Source organism: Euprymna scolopes, chromosome 37 (assembly GCF_053919585.1).
Source record: "Euprymna scolopes isolate OS-2025 chromosome 37, ASM5391958v1, whole genome shotgun sequence".
NCBI lineage: Eukaryota > Metazoa > Mollusca > Cephalopoda > Sepiida > Sepiolidae > Euprymna > Euprymna scolopes.
Genome location: NC_136518.1, coordinates 85,330,707 through 85,351,250, shown reverse-complemented (window position 1 = coordinate 85,351,250; position 20,544 = coordinate 85,330,707). Strand labels below are relative to the sequence as shown.

At 31.8% G+C, this 20,544-nt stretch overlaps 1 protein-coding gene across 29 annotated transcripts in view; it reads right to left on the bottom strand.

The window, feature by feature from the left end:
• Window positions 1-20,544, bottom strand: part of LOC145261268 (phosphatase and actin regulator 2-like) — an 858,751-nt gene that overhangs the window by 260,479 nt on the left and 577,728 nt on the right. For 18 of the 29 annotated variants that reach the window (XM_080119715.1, XM_080119712.1, XM_080119713.1 and 15 more), the window contains one exon: window positions 5,798-5,836. The exons of the other annotated variants lie outside the window; for them this stretch is intronic. In XM_080119715.1, the coding sequence (XP_079975841.1) occupies window positions 5,798-5,836 (39 nt within the window). The remainder of the gene's footprint in view (window positions 1-5,797; window positions 5,837-20,544) is intronic. 29 annotated transcript variants of the gene reach the window in all.

Here is a 20,544-nt window from a genome sequence, read left to right as displayed (position 1 = left end):
GGGTATAAGTGCCTTGAGTTCATTGGAGTACATTCTCTTAAAATACTTGTAAAATATGCATAAAGATGCAACATTTAGAGGTTTGGGTTTGGTTGACAATGTGGGGCTTCATAGGTTAGCCATTTTTTTTTTAAACCTCGTCTAGGAGTGAGGACTAGTAGCAGATGCACCAGCCCAAATGTTGCAACAATACTCCATGCATTGGCGAATGGTGGCCTTGTAGAGGTACAGGATACTCTCAGGCATAAGTAACTTTATAGAATAGTAGAGAGAGAGTCCACTTTCTTTGCAGCAGCCTTGGCAATGCCCTTGATAAATTTGTTCCAATTCATGTTCCCTGTAAATGTTAAGCCGAGAAGTTTGAAGCTTTCAAGAAGAGTATCATTAGCTATGGCTATCAGTGGTTGAGAAGATTTCTTGTAATCATTAAAAGAAAGAAGCTTAGTCTTAGCAGCATTGTTAGTAAGTTAATAATTATGTTACTTCTGTTTATTAAGTGAAGGCTAGCATTCATAATTCCGTGATGATTCCTATGTTTTGACAATTGAAGAAGGTCGGTGTTTACATCTGCCGAAATGTTGTGAAAATAAGATAATAATAATAATAATAATAATAAATAATAATAATAATAATAATAATAGTCCATCTACAACTTTTGTAGATGTTTTTGTAGCGAGGAGTTCTTTTTACAGGGTGAGGGTGCTTGCCCCACGCCCAACCTTCCCAGAAGGTACATACAGCGCCTAGCCTTCCCAAATGGTGACCCATCTGGTACTGGTCAGGCTCAACGTTGCTTAACTTTAATGATCTGGTGAGAACCGGTGTGTCAACGTGATTGTGCCGTACAATAATAATAGCAGATTCTCATAAAACTAAGGATCATTTTTATGCATACAATTCGAACAACCTATTTTTTTTATTTACATTTTCAGTTTTAAAAGCTTCCCAAGAGATTATGTTTTTGTATTAGGTTTCACGTTTAGCATTTAAAAATCATAGGTTCAAATTTCAAAAGGAGCCAAGAAATTGAAGCATTTATTAGTTAAGCAGTTATATTAGTACCTATCTACAGCATAAGATATGCAGGTAGGTAACGACAATACTATATGGCTTTTTGATGTTGAGTAGTTATGTTCTTAAGGCGTTTACATGATCTGATATAGCAACTTTAGCACTTGAAGGGTTAAAATCAGCTTAGAGAATTTATTAGAATTTAATTTTTTTTTTTTTTAGGTATCATAAAACAATAACAAAATTGAATTCTTTTAGTTTCAAATGTTTTGAGGTTTTTTAAAAAAATATGAATAAATGCCAGAATTTTTTTTTTTTTTAGGTATCATTAAACAATAACAAAATTGAATTCTTTTAGTTTCAAATGTTTTGAGGCTTTTAAAAAAATATGAATTCCAGAATTTTTTTAATTTATTTATCACCATCAAACTGGTTCGCCATTATTTAAATCAATAATAAAACAAGCTTTTGAAATTATATATATATATATATATATATATATATAGTAAAAAAACAAAGACTCAAACACAGATATTTGGATGCCTCATTTGCTTAACTATTTTCATAAACATTTTATAATAAAATAATGTATAGTATTATTCCTTTATAATGTTATTGTCTTATTTTTCTCTATATATGCAATAAATTTATTTAATAATACAAATGATTTAATAAAAAAAAAGATCAATTACCAAAATCTATAAAATATTATCTTTCATTTATTTTCAAGGGAGGTAATTTAAATGGTAATATAGTTTTTAAAATTACAACAGATTGATATATTAAAGATATATAATGTAAGTTATAGATTTAAAAAGAATATTTTGAGCAAGATTAATAGCTGCCAGATATGACTGGTAGTTTTTATTTGTATAACAAAAAAAAAAAAAAAAAAAAAAAAATGGTGAGCTGCTAAGTAGACTGTCATTCGGTTTCATGCTAAAAAATAGGGGAACTGGGTTACAAAATGGACTAGCTTAACATTTTCACTGGGGAGTGAACTTACCACCTCAAAATAGAACCCACTCTAACCAACACCTTTATCCATATATGAAAAAAGTCACTGAATCCAGAATCATATTGGATTAAATAAAGGATTCATTTTTTTTTTTTTTCCTTAATTTCTGGAGACAAAATTGCACATGAAGAAGACCGGAGAGTGCAATGGCCGAAACGTTGTGAACATAACAACCTCGACAAGAACAATCTTGATACATGTAGTTAGTGTTCAGCTGTCTAATCAGTTGAGCTGGAACTTGATAAATCGAGACAAAAGCCGAGAAAGTTGCTTTATAAGGAGGTTGGGATGTTCCATTATGTCTAGACGGGCAAGTCTATTCTCTGGGTTCTGATTGGCTGCTAGTCCACGAGTCGATAACTTGTTATATAAATACAGCTTCATTCAAGCAAGAATTTTTTTTTCCTATCAAATATTTGTAGCTCTCATGTTGATTAATGTGAATTTGATTATACTTATGTTATCCGAGAAATATTGTCAAAGCGTTATATTAATTCTCTAAGTTAATGTCATTGTTGCTTTGAAATATTATTTAAGAATGGAGAGAATACAATTCATAAACTCACTTTTTTTTTTATATGTCGAAATTGTTTTTATGATTTTTTAGACAGAATAATTAAACAGATGCCCTGCGGCCATATTTCATACTAAGCTGGTCGAATATTTATCTGACAACCTAGGAAGCGCTGTTGCAGCATCAAGTATGGTTCAGCTTAGACCTAAGTGGTACCCCCCTCCCTCTAGTACTACCTCATCTTTTTGCCCTCATTCAATATACAGGGGCACTTTTGTGATTATCTCATCAGTAAAAGGTGTCGTCTTGAATGATATTTAATCTGGAAAGATTACTTCTTAACTCATGAAAGACAAAAAAAGGTTAAGTGTAGTATCAGAACAGATACAACACTTTGCTCCTAACCAAAAGTTTTATGTCATACTCTAAACATTCTATTTGTAACTAGGAGAGAATAGTTTGTAGAGATATTTTATAAATAATTAGTTCAGATGATAATAGGTTGGTGCAAAAATAATGTATGTATATAAGCCTGACGAATCCTATAGTTGGATGAAACGCAGAATATTCAGTGTAGCTTAATCGCCATATATATTTTATAAATTATTATTTTATAAATTACTATATATATATATATATATATATATATATATAGTTGAACGTCAATAAACATTATTTTTACACAAACCTAACAGATTTCATTTAACCTATACATAGAACCTTGACACAGGGTCAGAGTGGATCTGAGAGTAATTCCAACTGAGAGATGACTCTACACCCTAAAAAGCTCCCAAATTGGAGCTTCCCCACCTGACACAGTTTTACATCATTCTAAGGATAATTGGAGCAAAAGAGATCATGGCGAACAGAGTAGGCACAAATTAAAAAAAAAAAAAAATTCCCTGGGGGGGGGGGGGGTTGCATATGAGTACACATCTTGCTATAGATGAGACTGTTTCCAGTTACTGAGAAGCAATAAATTTCCTTACAATAGCAGTTAAGGGGTGAATCTATACCCCCCCCTCCTCCTCCTGCTAAAAAAGAAAAAAAATTCACAAATTAGAGATTCATCATCAGATGTTGATTAATGTCATACTCCAAACCCGGAGAAAATATTTGAAAGTTGATGCATCAAGTAAATGCTTAAGAGAAGTATTCTTTGAGTTTTGAAGGTGATTCTCACTCTCTAAGTGATTCGCGGCAAAATGAGCAAAAGCAGTATTAGTAGTGATGGAAATTGAAGGTTAGGTTGTAATGTTCAGTTCTGTAGATTAAAGCAATTAAAATGGTCATTTGGTTACAAGTTGTTTCAAATTCGCCTTTTCTAGTCATTTTATGAATGTCGTCGAAATGTAAAAAGCGGCTGATTATGAAAAAGATGGGAACAATTTAAAAGATGAAAAGAAATATGAAAAAAAAAAAAAAAAAAAAGATGCTATATAAAAAGAAATAAGGGATAGCATATTGGGGGGGGGGGCAAAAAATGAAAAATTGGGGTTCCAGAAAAAGAATGGATAGGGAGAAAAATGAAAAAAAAAAAGACCATAGAAAAATAGGGACAAAAAAGAAAAGTTGGGCAGAAAAAGAGGATATATAAAAAATGTGACTTATTGGATTGAAAAAATTTAGGAAAATGAATTATTAAGACAAAATTGGAATAAAGATCAACTACAAAAAAATGAGACTGTAGAGAAAGGAACTTACAGAAAACAGGGATTACATCAGGGGGGAAAAGAGGAAACAAAAGGGGAAGTAATAAGGTTTTAGATAGGAATTAAAAAAGGGTAAAAGAGAAAGTAAACTCTAGAGAAAGAAAAATATGGAAAAAGTGCAGTAAAAAAATGAATGTAAAAAAATATAGGGATAAAAAAATACTTAAAAACTAAAAGACATTTAAAAAAAACAAATAGGATTTGAAAAAAAAAAAGATTTGTAAAAAAAAATAAAATTAAAAAAAATTGTAAAAAAAAAAAAGATTTGTGAAAAAAAAAAGATTTGTAAAAAAAAAAAGATTTGTAAAAAAAAAAAGATTTGTAAAAAAAAAAAGATTTGTAAAAAAAAAAAGATTTGTAAAAAAAAAAAGATTTGTAAAAAAAAAAGATTTGTAAAAAAAAAAAGATTTGAAAAAAAATTTGTAAAAAAGATTTGCAAAAAAAAGATTTGTAAAAAAATGTGTAAAAAAAAGGATTTGAAAAAAAAAAGGATTTGAAAAAAAAAAGGATTTGAAAAAAAAAAGGATTTGAAAAAAAAAAAGGATTTGAAAAAAAAAGGATTTGAAAAAAAAAGGATTTGAAAAAAAAAAGGATTTGAAAAAAAAAAGGATTTGAAAAAAAAAAGGATTTGAAAAAAAAAGGATTTGAAAAAAAAAGAATTTGAAAAAAAAAGAATTTGAAAAAAAAAGGATTTGAAAAAAAAAGAATTTGAAAAAAAAAAGGATTTGAAAAAAAAAAGGATTTGAAAAAAAAAAGGATTTGAAAAAAAAAAGGATTTGAAAAAAAAAGGATTTGAAAAAAAAAAGGATTTGAAAAAAAAAGGATTTGAAAAAAAAAGGATTTGAAAAAAAAAAGGATTTGAAAAAAAAAGGATTTGAAAAAAAAAAGGATTTGAAAAAAAAAGGATTTGAAAAAAAAAGGATTTGAAAAAAAAAGAATTTGAAAAAAAAAGGATTTGAAAAAAAAAAGGATTTGAAAAAAAAAAAAGGATTTGAAAAAAAAAAAGGATTTGAAAAAAAAAAGGATTTGAAAAAAAAAAAAAAAAAAAGGATTTGAAAAAAAAAAAAGGATTTGAAAAAAAAAAGTTTAAAAAAAAAAAAAGGATTTGAAAAAAAAGGATTTGAAAAAAAAAAAGGATTTGAAAAAAAGGATTAAAAAGAGATACGAAAAAAAATGATGAAAAAAAAAACGTATTTAAAAAAAAGTAATTAAAAAAAAGGATTCGAAAAAAAATCAATTGAAAAAAAAGAAAGGATTTGAAAAAGAAAAAAGAATTAAAAAATATTTAGAAATAAAAGTATTTTAAAAAGGGGTGGAGTGCAAAAATCTTAAAAAAAAAAACAAAAAGAAATGTGTGAAAGAAAAAAAAAAGGGATAAAAATTTGTAGAATGGGGAAGAGAAAGAGGAGCAGGATTTGAAAACATAAAAAAAAAATCTCTTTAATTTTTTTATTGTTTTGTTCAGAAGCATTCCTAGCTTTCAGCATTTCGAATGTTAAAAGATGGAACAACATGCCAGACAATTGAAGAAGACAAACTTACCCAATGGATGAAAACCAAGAAGCTGACATTCAGATTTATCTATGAGAGATTAAAAAGATGAATTTGGTTTGTTTTGGTGTTGATTTTGTTTTTGATGACAGATACGAGTTCGGCAAGAAGGAAATATGAGAAAAAACAAAACAAGCTGAAGGCGAAAAATTAAAAAGAAAAGAAAAGCGTTTTGTCTTCCAGGTAGCAGCAATAATATTTGAACAGCAGAACCGTTTAAAACCATTTTTTTTCCACCACGAGGAAAAAAGTTTGGTTAAAAAAAATTTGGAGATATCAAATACACATCTTTTGAATGCAAAAAAAAAAAAAAAAAAAAAAAAAAAGAGAAATGAAAACAACCAATAAAAAAAATGAAAAAAAAGAAAAAAAAAGAAAAAAGACGACTGACAAAACGTTCTAAATGACAAGTCAGTAATTGAAAGTATTATATAACAAAAATCTAATTAAATGTCCTAAGTGTTATATGATATAATTATATAATATAATCTACAATTTTTTGTTGTTTTTGTTGTTGTGTATGATATTCATATAATTATATAATATAATATAATCTACAATTTTGTTGTTGTTGTTTATGATATTCATATTAAAAACCCTTTTTTCTATTAATATTTATTTGCATAGAAAGTAAAATGTGACACAAGGTCGTTTTTAATGGTGGCGGGGGGGGGGGGGGTTAAACCAGTTCCCCGAAAAAAGACAAAAGGGCATTCTGGTTGGGACCAAAAATAATAATTGTCTCAGTATAGAAGGTTTCCCCTCCATTGACCGAGACAAATTATCTTAAGAGTAACATTGGAACAGATCTTGTTTATATAGTTTATTTCAGTACAATCAATTTTTATCAATTAAAAGTAAAAATTTCACAAACAAAACAAACTTAGGCACAAGGCCCTACAAGACGTTTGGAGATGGTGAGGATGCAGGGTCTTTGTAACTTTGAAACTTTGGAAGATTACTCTTGACTGGCAACATTTACCACAATACCACATTCACTCTATGCAGTTAAACCTACTGAATCATTTCCCAGCGTTTTAATAAAATTATATACATTTGTGATTTTTTTGTGGGTGTGTGTTTGTGCACATTTTTTTTTTTTTGTGTGTGTTAAAGAGAGTTAAATTCATTAAGAAAAAGTCTTTAAATTTGGTTTGTAAATATGTACAAAAAAAAAAAAAAGTTCGTGGGTAGGTGGGTAGGGGAACTAGAAAATTAAACAAAACAGAATGTCTAGTAGTGTATGTTAGTATGGTCCCTCCCGATCTTAATCAAAATGGGAGATCGCCCACTGTTTTCCGGGGGACCGAAAACAAGCAGGAACCTCTCTAGTTGGGATTGGGCTATTTTCTATAAGACTTTGGGAGAAAAAATATTGTGTAGAGGAAGAAAGGACGGAAAGTGACTTCTGAGTGGGGAAGACGGTTTTGACCTGAAGGCCAAGAACAACAGAAAAAAAAGCAAGCCTTTTATTATTTATTTAAAAAGAAAATACAACTTTGTTATATATGGGTCATGGAATTGCATTCATCTGCAGAAGATCTAGCTGATTTGCATATTCTTTTAAACATTCATTTTAATTAATTCCCTATTAGTTCTTATGGGATGATCATCTTTAGTTAATTATTACGTGTAATTATATTCATGCAGATATTCTACATGATTTATACTTGCATAATATTTCCATAAACCTCTTTCTATATATATTTATGCATGCGTATATATGTGTTTAAAAATATTTGCCTACCAAACTCCTGGCAGTTTTAGGTCTATAGATATGAAACTTAATATATAGGGTATTTGAACCCATGTGAAACATTATATTTGGGTTTTAGCCGGGGAAAATCGGTGCAAAAGTGTGAAAGTTAAAGAAATGGAATTTGCCAGGTGGCGGTCGAATGACGGCATTAAGAATATACATGTGCAACAGAATAGTTATTGGTTCATGTTTTAATTTTTAGCCTTGCAGCAAATATGTCTTCATAGCTCAGGTATTGTCATATGCATTTATATTCAACACTACTCTAATGTTGATCGCGGATCAACACACGTTATGTGCAGTCTCAGTCACAAAGGAGACCAAGACAAAGAATAGGAAATGACTCCAACTCGCTTGTTCTTTTTGTCAACGACATTTCCTCATTTCTTCAGAGGTGACATCAAACATGTAATCTAGAACGCTCTTCACATCTTTCACGAGATCTCAAACGTTATCTTGTCTCTCACAAGATCTTTGTCTTTCTCTTCTTTTTATAGTCCCCCATCCTCCTCCTCCTCACCGGTGACGTCACTTCTCATGTATTTGTGCTATGTTACTCTACTACTTACCATGCACCCCCAAATTATCTCCCCCCCCCACCGAGGCCCCCTTATAGCTTATGTAGACACCCTGATTTAGACCATTAACGATGATAATACATTTGTCAATTTTTCCAGAATATAATCCTCCTCTATCTTCAGTTTTGGTGTCTAAGGTATTTTAAGTGTCCTAAACTCCGGTGGGTGGGAAACACCAGGTAACTCAGTCCTTCGTTTTTACTAGGGATACAAAGCCAACAGAATATGGGCCATTTTTGAAATTATCTTTTCCTTAAAGTTAAGGCTAAACATCTTGGGTAATCCTAAGAGGTCCACTCTCCCAGGTCTTGCCTCCCGGCTTTCAAGGGTGGCGAGAGGATGTAAGTTTATTGCTTACTGTCTAAGGTGCCCCTAGTGGGAAACACCGATGAAACTGACAAGGCAATTTTTAAATGGTGAGAGTTCTCTTCCTTTAGGGGCACTGGCTTAGCTGATCAACTTTCCAGACCTTGTGTCACATCTTCCTGCAGTGGGAAGGAAATAAATACGAACACAAGGTAACATCTCACAGCTGCTCTTCATGCGGTCCGATCTAAAGGATTGCTGCCAGTCATGTTTCATGCAGCAACAATACTTCTAACGAAATCAAGTCAGGTCTTTCACACTTCCTTGCACCTGGGATATTCAGGTTCGTTATGAAGCTGATGTAAGAGGTGACACAAGATCAGGGACACAGAGCACATAACGAATCCATAATTCCACCAACTTTCTCTCCAGTTTTCAGCTGCATTTATGAATGAGATCAAGAACGTGGGATTTGAAGAGCAAGCACCATAGATGAAAAAAAAACTTTAGCCTGCAAAATTGCCTGGGCAGCCCTGTCGATATTCTCCTCTAAGGGTGTCTTAGGTGATTAGCGATAGACTAACCTCTTCGCAAAGGGTGAGAAGGTAAAGCCTGGGAGGGTGGATCTCTTAGAACTGCACAGCGTCATATGGACCATACATCAGCCAACAGAGAACACACCATTCTCAACAATGCTTTTACTCTGGTGGCTTTAAGGTCAGTTGAAAATCTCCATGCCAGGTAAGTATACATATATTTGATCATGACAAGTCAGAAGCATTTGGTGCCAATGCCTCACTGCCATGCGAGTATAATACAAAGGTAGGATACTTTAAAACATTGTTCACCATTGCAAACGCAAATCAACTGCCATTTACGTATTCTAAGCATCAATTCAGAAAACAAAATAAAATGAAAGCAGACATTCAATTTGAGTGTTCAATGTGAAAATGACAAACCAACAATAATCCTAATTCTAACTTTGGCATGACAGACCGACAATAATGCTAGTTTTAATATTAGCATGACAGACCGACAACAATGCTAGTTTTAATGTTAGCATGACAGACCGACAACAATGCTAGTTTTAATGTTAGCATGACAGACCGACAACAATGCTAATTTTAATGTTAGCATGACAGACCGACAACAATGCTAGTTCTAACTTTAGTATGACAGCCCAAGAACAATACTAGTTATAAATTTAGCATAACAGACCAATAGACAGAACTTTTTTTATTTCATAAAGATGCCCGGATGCATCTAAAAAGGTTATTTTGAATTTAAGTCTGACGAACGGGACAAAAAATAAAAATTATTTTTAAACAGGAGTGTGATAGATTCGTGGACAAAGCCTCTTATAGATGCAAGGACGCATCTTTGCAATAAGGATAATAAATAAAAAAAAACGAATGAAAACATCCAAGAATTTCGCACAATATGATAGTAAAAAGAATTCAAATCAGAACTATGCAAAAATAGATGAAAGGTGTTTTTGTATAGTCTTAATTAGAGATCAAATGAAAGAATTTTATAGCCCCCCACCATTTTCTAATGAAGGAGTGTAAGAATCAATTAAATATGGAGATTTATTTTAAAAATCTATGTAATAAGACAAGGTAGGATGATTCTAGAAATAAAATGAACAAAATAGGCTCATATAAACATAAATAAAGCGAAGTATCCAAAATTACTAATGAAAAGCCATACTAATGTATAGTTTTATACATGGAGGAAAATAAATATATACAATTTCTATATATATTTCATTATTTTTTTTTTTTGGGGGGGGGGGGTACACAACTTTATTATAGCTAAGGGAAGTGAGTCTTTTTTTGTATCCATGATTTACCCCCCCCCATAATTTTATTTTATTTTAGTCGCTCCCCACGTTTAAATCCGTTTCCCTATAGTAAAAAAAAAAAAACTCGATTTGGCTTTTGAGAAGTGAGGGCGTGAAACCTGGTCGGTCGACTCTAACCCATTATATATATATATATATATATATATATATATATATATATATATATATATATATATATATATTTTGTTCCGTCATTAAATATTTTCCCTTTGTCCTTTTTATCATGGATACAAAAAAAAAAACTCAGTCTTCCCTTTTTCATATATATATATATATATATATATATATATATATATATATATATATATATATATATATATATATTTGACTACCCGTGACCCGTTGGGTCAGTATGTTATATTAGCTTTGGAATTAATGTATGAGCGTGACATTTGTGACGTAAAGAAAATAGCTTTTTGTGACATAACGGAAACATTTCTATGAAAGTATATTAAAATGAAAAAAGAATATAGATAGATTTCTATGAGTTGTTCTGTTTATAATTGTTTATTTTTGAAAAAAAAAAAAAAAAAAAAAAAAATTACAGCCATTGAATTATAAGTGGTTTGCCATACTTATATGTAAATGTGCACTGAACAGATACCATAATACTTAAAGTTAAATTCAAATTTTGATATATCTTAATTTAAACGCAAAAAAAAAAAAAAAAAAAAAAAAATGGGACACTGAAAACATACACAGTAAAACAATACGTTTTATTGTCACGTTGATTATTTATTTGTGACGCAAATTAATAAAAAGCATTTTCGGGGTTATTTATTTATGTAGGTAGTGTAGAAGAAAATGTATGAATATTTTTTAAGAACGGTGTATTAAAAAATGGAGATTAAATTAAAAAAAAAAAATGAATGCGGAAGGTAAATTGTAAAATGCTGTTATGGTTGTCAACGGGTTAAAGTAGATTTATTTGTAAGAAAATTGCGTTAAAATAACTTAAATGTAATATGAAAATGAACGCTGTAAAAAAACAAAATGCAGAAAGTATTAAAAATTGTTTATTTGGATAATTTAAATGCGAAAAACAAAATAACTGGGACGCTGAAAATGTACACAGTAAAACAATATGTTTTATTGTTGCATTGATTATTTGTTTATGTATGCATGCGCAACAGGAAGTTGTAAACCGGACGTTGAAGGTCATTTGAGTTTTATAATTATATAGATAGATATATTCCCAAAACAGAGTTTCATAGTAAACTTCCTGCTAGTGTATGCATATAATATAATGTCTTTTTTTTTTTTTTTTGAGACTTATAAATCTAGCTCTTTCTCCTCTTCTCTGTGCAAACAAAAAGTGTACACCCACAACTTGGGAGCTGATGAGTGTATCTTGAAGAACATTTAAATGTCATGGCCTGAAGACATTCCGGCAAGAAAACTTGATATGTTTGATAAGATTTTTCTACATTTTTATTTAACTTATACTTTGATTTGAGAAAGTTTATTACAATTTTGGAAATTATTTTCCTGTCTCATCATCATCATCATCAGTGGCACTATTGTTTTAACAGCGTCAGTGACAATGGCTCTCCAAATTGTAGAGCCATGGTAATCTCGGGAAGACAAGTAAAAATGATAGTTTCCTGTTGCTGTCCGTCTTGATTCAAGGGATTTCTGAACAGTACACTTTTTGTAAGTAAGTATAAAAAAAAAAAAAAAAAAAAAAAAAAAAAAAAAAAAAAAAAAAAAATCACTCAAGCTGAGCTCGAAACCTAAACCTAAAGACAGTGAGTCAAGTACGATAACCATTAGGCCAACTTGCCACACTCTTTAAAAGGCGTTTTCAAACCTACTTATTAACATAAGGCATCTGTCATGTGAACGATTTACGTGTACGAATTTGTGAAACAGTTGACAAACAGATAATGCCCCCCTCCCACACATACCAATTTTTCAATTTTGACCTCTTAGCAGCCCTTTTTCAAATGAAAATTGATTAAAAAGTTTTCCATATGTCTGAAAACCCTATATACCAAATTTCAAGTTTGTAGATCAAAAATTTGTTGAGTATTATATAAGTCACGCACATTCTCACTTTATATTCTGCAATATATATATATATATATATATATATATATATATATATATATATATATATATATACATATATATATAGCATCTGTCGAGCAAGCTGCAGAATGGTTCTGTGCAGTTATAGGAGGTTCATCCTCCCAGGTTTTACCACCTTTCTTATGAACAAAATTTATTTTTTTATTTTTTATCGATAAAATGTGCACACCTTATTCGCTAACTACAATTGCTACCTTTTAACCTTGTGTCACACCTTCATGCAGTGGGAGGGAGTTAAATTCCTACATTCAATTCTTTCGCATTCCAATGCTTTGGAATATGCCAGGTTCAGACACTATTTCCCCTCCATTTATTTTTGTTCCATAATTTCTTTGCCCTTGAAACTCGGTCACGCCATTGAACTAAACACCCATGTAAGTTATGCCAATGTTTTTATTTTTATTTTTTTAATTTTATGTGAAGTTTCTACGAAAATAAGCGACTGGCTCTCTCATAAAATATAACCTTGTCTGAGATAATCATTGAAGTCATGTGCAAGAGTGAATCTTTCGTTGATTAAAAGGCACGTTGATTTATAGCGTACTTTCGGCATGTTTCATGAAACATTAATATCCCTACACCACACTTTTTTATTTATATTTTAATAGATGGACGCCCGGCGTTGTCCGGTCATACAATACGCTTAAACATGATATTGTAGTTTATGCAGATTGCGTATGTATTATTATTCTTTAGAAAGAATCAAATCCAAATTTAAATCCATTTGAATACAATTAGTCCAGTTGGAAAATTTTCAACGCAGCTGAAATTATGGAAATTATTTTTGCGGATAGTGCAGTAGTCCAAAGATAGGTTGATTTCCAGTTGAGTGGATTCGAGAAATTAGATGAACAGGAAAAGCAACACGTCAGCTCCCCTCGTTGGCTTAATCAGATTGGATTTGATTCTTTCTAAAAAATTATTTTCGCCTTTTGGATTACCTTTGAAAGAGTCTTCATGTAAGCTGCAATTTTATGCCCGGTTTGGTTTTATTATTTTTTACATTTTTTCACTCGTTGTTTTTAAAGGAAATGTATATCTTTGCAATTTATGACTATAATAAATTGCGGTTTCATTTAATGCCGTAACCAGCAAATTCTAGCATTGCTACAAATATAATTTGCTGATTTCTTTATGTCCTCTGATGAGAAGAATAGCAAGAACAGCATTCTTTGAAATCCGCGGAATAAGGACTTTCTAAATTGTTTTTTGGAGCATTTTGTTGAACAATAAATTTGATTGTAAATTTCAACTTAATATTTTAATTTCTTTTCTCTCTCTCTCTCTCATATATATATATATATATATATATATAACACATACACACTAGTAGGACATGTGGAGATTCCAAAGCTGACTCTTTCACATGTAATATATTGATGTTGGTATTCTGTAGATGTTCAGCGTAAATGGAGACGTTCTGATATTATTGTAGCTCTTTTGTTAAAACTGCAAAAGTATTTATCTAATCTAGCAGGGATGCCTAGCATAGCCTGGTCATAAAATGTGCATAAATTTGAAATTTTAATTTATGCAAATTTCGTATATATTATTATAGAGTCAATTTTCTATCGATTCTTATCTATATACCTGTGAAAGTGCCTGTGTGTGTGTGTTTGTGTGTGTACATTTCCCTACACAATAACTGTCAATTTTCAGTCTACAGACTCGAAATTTGATATACATGGTACTGAGATTTGGGAAAATCTTTGCAATCGGTTTTTGGCCAGAAATTTAGCTGCTAAGGGGTCAAAGTTCAACGATTTGACCTTTGAGAACTTTACCAAACTCTTCCGACAATTTTAGGTCTAAATACTTGAAATTTTAGATATAGGTTCCTTGGACATGGATCTAACTTAATAACTTGATTTGAGCCCAAAACAATAAATGTTAAGGGGTCATAATAGGAGTCAAAGTTTAAATAAATTTGACCTCTGCGGTCTCTACCAAATTACTTTGACAATTTCTGGTCTAAACATTTGAAATTTTACATAAAGGGTATTCAGAGATAGGGCAAGCTTTTTAATCTGCTTGGGTCAAAAATTTGAGCTACCAATATATAAATGTATGTATGTTTGCATGCCTACCTAAAACTTTCGACAGAGGCGACGGATTTTCACAAGATCAGTATCGTTTTGAAGCTCGACCCTCCAGACGACAAATACCGAAAAATTGGCTAAAAACATCAATTTCTTCACCCTCAACTGGGCACGTTTCTACAGGGAGGGGTTGCATTTTTCACCAATATTTTCGAAAATCATCCCCTTTTTTCGATTGTCTAGCCTTAATTTAAACCTACATCATTTCCGGTTTAGCAGTGGTCAAAGACGTCATGTTTTTTTCCCATTCTTTCCCTCCTTCATGATATGCTTTTCTACCACCACTTTTTTTTTTTTTTTTTTTTTTTTTTGCTCAACACACACCTCCAAACACCCGGGCAACGCTGGGCACCCATGCTAGTATATTATAAAGTCGTGATTTCACACGTGATGCTACATCGATTCTAATACACCAAACATCATCTCTGAGCCGACCATGATTGTATTTAAGTTTTAAAGAAGCACATTTAGTCAGTAAAATATATCCCTGAAAATTTCTCAAGTAAAGTTCAACTAGTCAATTGCAGTAACGAAGATGAGGATAACAGTCCACAATAAATAAAATTAATAAATAATCCTCATCTCAATAATGAATTCCAATTAAAATAATATATATACCATTATGTACAGACCTGACTATGGAAGTTCAGATAATAAAAAAACATGAATTTATAAGACCAAAAAAATTCAACCTTGATCGCCTTTCGGGGCCTGTGACGCAGTTGATAGAGATGTTAAATCTCTACGGTTCCAGGTGAGAATTGTCTGAAGATAGCGGTTTCAATCTTACCCAAAGCCGGACAGAGGTTTACTTGGTCAAAAGTGTGGTGAGACGACAACAACTATGGAAGGCAGTAATTGCAATGGATACAGTTAGGAGATTCAGAGTTCCTATCCATTGCGGTTACCACCTGACGAAGGCCAAAGGAATAGTTGGCCGAAACAACTAAGAAAAGATGAGGATAATAGTCTGCAATAAATAAATTAATTAAAAATTAATTAAAAAATTAATTAAAAAATTAATTAAAAAATTAATAGTCAATTACAGTTTTCTGTAATTATTCACTTTCCCAAATTTTGGCATTCTATGGCTCTAAAAGGAGATAAAGATTTTCTAAACAAAGCATACACATAAATCTGAACCTTTACAGTTATCAGTTCTTTTTTATAAAAATATTTCAGGATTCTAAAGAATTGCCATTAAAAGAAATTGCAATTCTTGTATTTATTTTATATTTTCGGAAAATAAAAAGATCTGTAGCATCTTATAAACAACAACCCGTCTTTGCTAATTTGTTGTTCAGCCCGCAAAGAAAGAAGCTGCACAATAAAGAAGTATACAACCACGAGAGGGAGACTGAATTAAATTTAAAAAAAAAAAAAAAAAAAAATACTTGCATGAGATTTGTTCTTTTACCGGTCGATTACAGAAAGTAAATAAAATGAGATCAACTTTAACGAAAGTTTTAGAAACAAGAAATGACCAATAAACAAACAAAAGCATTTCCGATAGTAAGTTGTAAAATTATGGTTGGGAAAAAATGGCATCAGAAAAAAATACAAGTGGACGAATATAAAGATTAGAAACAAAAACCGATGCATTCTAAAGATGTGCGTTTAGTGAAAATCCTATCTGAAACGTCAGCTTGAAATACTAACATAAACGTTATTTGAAATATTTTGACAGACAAAAGTAAACGCAGTTTTAAATTTCAGCCCGACAGACCAAAATAAATTCTATTATATAAGAAAGAAAAAAAGACATCTCAAACTTTCAAGTTAAAAAAAAAAAAAAGAAAAGATTAAAAACAAAAAAAGTACTTTTGTGGGAAATTTCATAAAAATTGGTTTAGCCATTTCTGAGTCCACAGGGAACTCACACACACAAAGTTCCTTGTATATAATAGTAGAAATAGAGATATTAAGACGAAACTGACTAAAGCATTTAAGCCCTAAGTTATAAGCTCCTTTTATATAATAGTAGAGATATATTATTTTCTATTTTACTGCTGTATATAATATAGGTAGAACATGTTTGACACCAGGGAATCATCAGGTAGACCAACATATAAGTAAAACACAAAAAATACAAAACATCTATATATATAAAAATTAAGTTATCGTCAACATATTTGACACCACAAAAATGCTGAATAAATCAGTATTTATATTTTCATTCTAATATATAAAGCTATCCTGTCAGATTTTGTTTGAACTAAATAGTAATATATATATATATATATATATGACAAATCGATATTTGATTCTGACTAGCAATTAGTTTCTCATTATCCTTGCATCATATTCTTCAAACTAAAAAGGTGTAATTCACTTCAGTTTCTTTTCAAAAAATATTTAATCAAGCGAACAAGATCATTACAATTGAGACAGTTTTAAAATAATGACCTAAAAAGGCTCCAAATGTAAGAGAGATAATTCCTATTTTAATTTGAAAGAAAAATATGGATCATCTCCCTTATATTCTGAGTTTCCTCAACATGTTTTTGTGACTTATAAATTATTATTTTTTAAATTGAAAACTTTAAACAAAAATGACTATAATAAATCCAGGGTAACACCAGAAGGTAAATCTAATTTATACATATGCCGATAAATTTACAATTACGTTAATTTTGGGCAGAAGAAAAAGTCCCCCCCCCTTTTTTTTTTTAGAAATTGCATACTAAAGTTAACAACCCGAGCACATATCCTGCCAAAATCAGACTGGCATGTCTTCAAAACTAATTGCAAGTATTGGACCAAAATATTTGGAGGTTTTCCATATCAATGTCCGGAAGAGTTTATATTGGTCATAAAAATGAATACTACAATAACTTACTAATAAAGAAATTCTAAATTTATTTAACCAAAACAACCGGACCAAAATTAACTTTAATATAAAGTTAGTAGGGAGATCTGATGTTGCCCAGATTGAATGTTTCACACATTTTTATTGTCATCGAACGCGGTGAAATTGCCCATTTTTCAATCAACTCGATTGATTGCTTGCTCTAGTTGGGGACCCATCGCAGTGCACCAGGACAACGCTTCACATGCCTCCCCATAGTGACAGTCCACAATACATTGTAGTCTACATTGCGTAGAGAACCTACTGTTGACTTTATAAATGATACTTTTTTTTTATATAATGGCTTGAATTTAAGCTTAAAATGCAAAAGTTAAGTATCATGGTTCAATTGTGCTCTAAACAGAAGCATTCATTTCAAGCGCACTCCTGCCATATCAAAGAACCTACTGTTGATTTTATAAGTTGGATACGTTTGTGTGGTGATAAAACTTCTCAAATGCACTTGCGATGTTAGACTGTTTAAAAGTGGTAACTTTGGTCAAAATCAGACTGTGCCATTTTTAATGCTTTTTATTCTTCTGATTATTGATAATTATCAGAGGCATTTTGGTACAAAACCTATCTCAGGACACTCCCAGACACATAAGGTACATTTGTGTGAAATTAAAAAAAAAAATCGACCCATCTATTTTGGAGTATATAGAGAACTTACAAATTTATTTTTATATAGCAGTAGAGATTTATATTTAAGATTCATTTCTATTTCTGCCTCATCACAAATTTAGAAGGTAACACCAACAACAGGACGGTGACAGTGTCTCAGTGGTTGGCAATACTGGTTGACAATCTGGGTGTGGCGAGTTCGAACCCAGTTCATTCCACGGAAACACGTTCACTTTAGAGATGTTGGCTACCTTCACATGGTCCTTTCCGTAAATACCAGATATCCTTCTAGAAATAATTTTTAAGGATATCAGGGAAACAAATGCCAACAAAATTATCAGGAATAATGCTCAACAACAATAACAACACCTGCTTAAGGAGTAGATAGGCAAAGGAGGAGTATGAAAGCCAGAGCCTATTAGCTAGAAACAGAGATGCAATCACAGAGACTCATTAGAGACAACGTGTTCGGTCTTGTTTCCTGATGAGGGCAGTGAACGGCGTCCCCCACTTCCACTTCATTCCCTTCTAAAACCGAGCATCTTGGGGATGCTTGTTTATCATGTATGATCACACAACTGGACTGGGCTACTATTGTCCAACAGGCTTGAGGGTACTGGTTTGACAGTTTGTCAGGCTGCTGTATCCTGACTGACAGTACAGTATCCATAACTCTTTGGTAGCTCTTGGAGTGACTGTTCTATCATCAATTGTATAATATTAGGATGTTTGTAATGCCATGTCGTACATGGAAAGGGACCCTGCACTTATCTCCAGTGAGCATTCTCATGGCCACATTTCCTGTGGACGAGGAGTTAATGATTTACTTATGTTGCATGTCGGGAGTTAGGCACATCCACTTTGTCCAACTCCATCAACAGAAAAACCTATTTCAATGCAACCACCACAAAATGAGAAATGAATTACAACAAACAAACTTCTCAAACAACATACAAAATAAACAAGAGTTACACACAGGTATAAAACATCCAAGACAAAACTGAAAAATACCCTAACATCCAAGTGGGAAATGGTTAAGGGACCACCAGGTTACAAAAGAATGAGTAAAAATAGTGTTGGGATTCACTTATTTTTGATTAATATAACACAACCTCAGTTGTTCTCACCTTGGGAAAAGAGCGTTAAATAAAGTGTATATGTGCAACCTGACCACATACGCAATCAAATGTAAGCGAGAAGAAACAGTCAAATCTAGAACTTTCTACAGATTTGTTTATACAAACATTGGTTAAAAAAAAAAAAAAAAAAAATCAATCCAAGTCTAGAATACCACACAAAACTATAAGACTAAACTGGCATTTTCATGCCACCAAAAACGTTAAAATCATAAGAAACTTGTCTTCCATTCGTCCGAAGAGATGTACTATCGGCTTTGAAGTATGGAAATGTCATCTTTTTCTTTTTTTACATGGTGGTCACCATTTATCAAGGCCCGGGGGCTACTCGGGGATATTTCTTTAATAGCAACAATATTACAGCTATACTTTGCCATGCTAGCCTGAAACATCTCCTCCTCCTCCCCCATCCTCCTCCTCAACAACAGTAGCTACAAAAGAGCAACAAAGCATCATCTTGAACAGAGCTGCTACGTTCATATAACCTTTTATTCTCGTGTATAGAGCAGACAACAAAATTATTACCACACTTTTTAAATCGTTTGCTGACTTATTTCCCTTTGATTGAAATCTCAGTTTAAATACAACAATTCACACATTATAAGTTAGAACAATTTTTCTCGGTTCTTATTTAGAATTTGACTTGATAAAATAAAAATATAGACATATCTTCATGATGTACATACCCATTATGGAACGAAGATGTTATATTCCAAACAGCACATAAATTGATCAAATATATATTTTTTAAAATGATCAAATCAAATCTGCATACATACGTATCCGTTACAGAACAAAAATGTTATATTCTTATGAGTGACAACCAGTTTTCATTCCACGGGCAAAAACAGTCGGCAGATAATCAGTTTGGCATCCTGCTTCACCGTTATAAGTCATGTTTTGAGTTGGCCATCACACCACTTATCTGAAACGGAACCTTTTACAATAATTTTTTACCATAACCTGACTGGGGTTATACCAAACCAGAATATCTAAGTTCTGTATCTTGTGTAGTTTCTGAGATTACCTCATATGCTTGGGAAAAGAAAAAGATAGAAACGGCATGAACCATATGTGGGTTTAACCAGCTTCCTTCAAAGGAGGAAGTTCCATGGGAGTATGAAATTCATAAGTGGTCCCCAGTTGCATGTATATCCCGTTAGGTCTTGCAGGGAGGTGTCAACGTCCTCCTACATACAGCGCCTGGAATTCCGAAATTATTCACTTATCTGATACTAACCAGGCTCAACGTTGCTTAACTTGTGTCAACGTGATTATGCCGGTTACATATGCTTACACACAGATTAAAAATACGACTTTTCTTTATCCCCTTTTGTTTTATTTTTCTTCCATCAAATGACTCATAAATCAAGGGCCTCTTCTTGAGACTAACACTTGGTCTCTATATGTGATAAATAGATATTTGAGCGTTC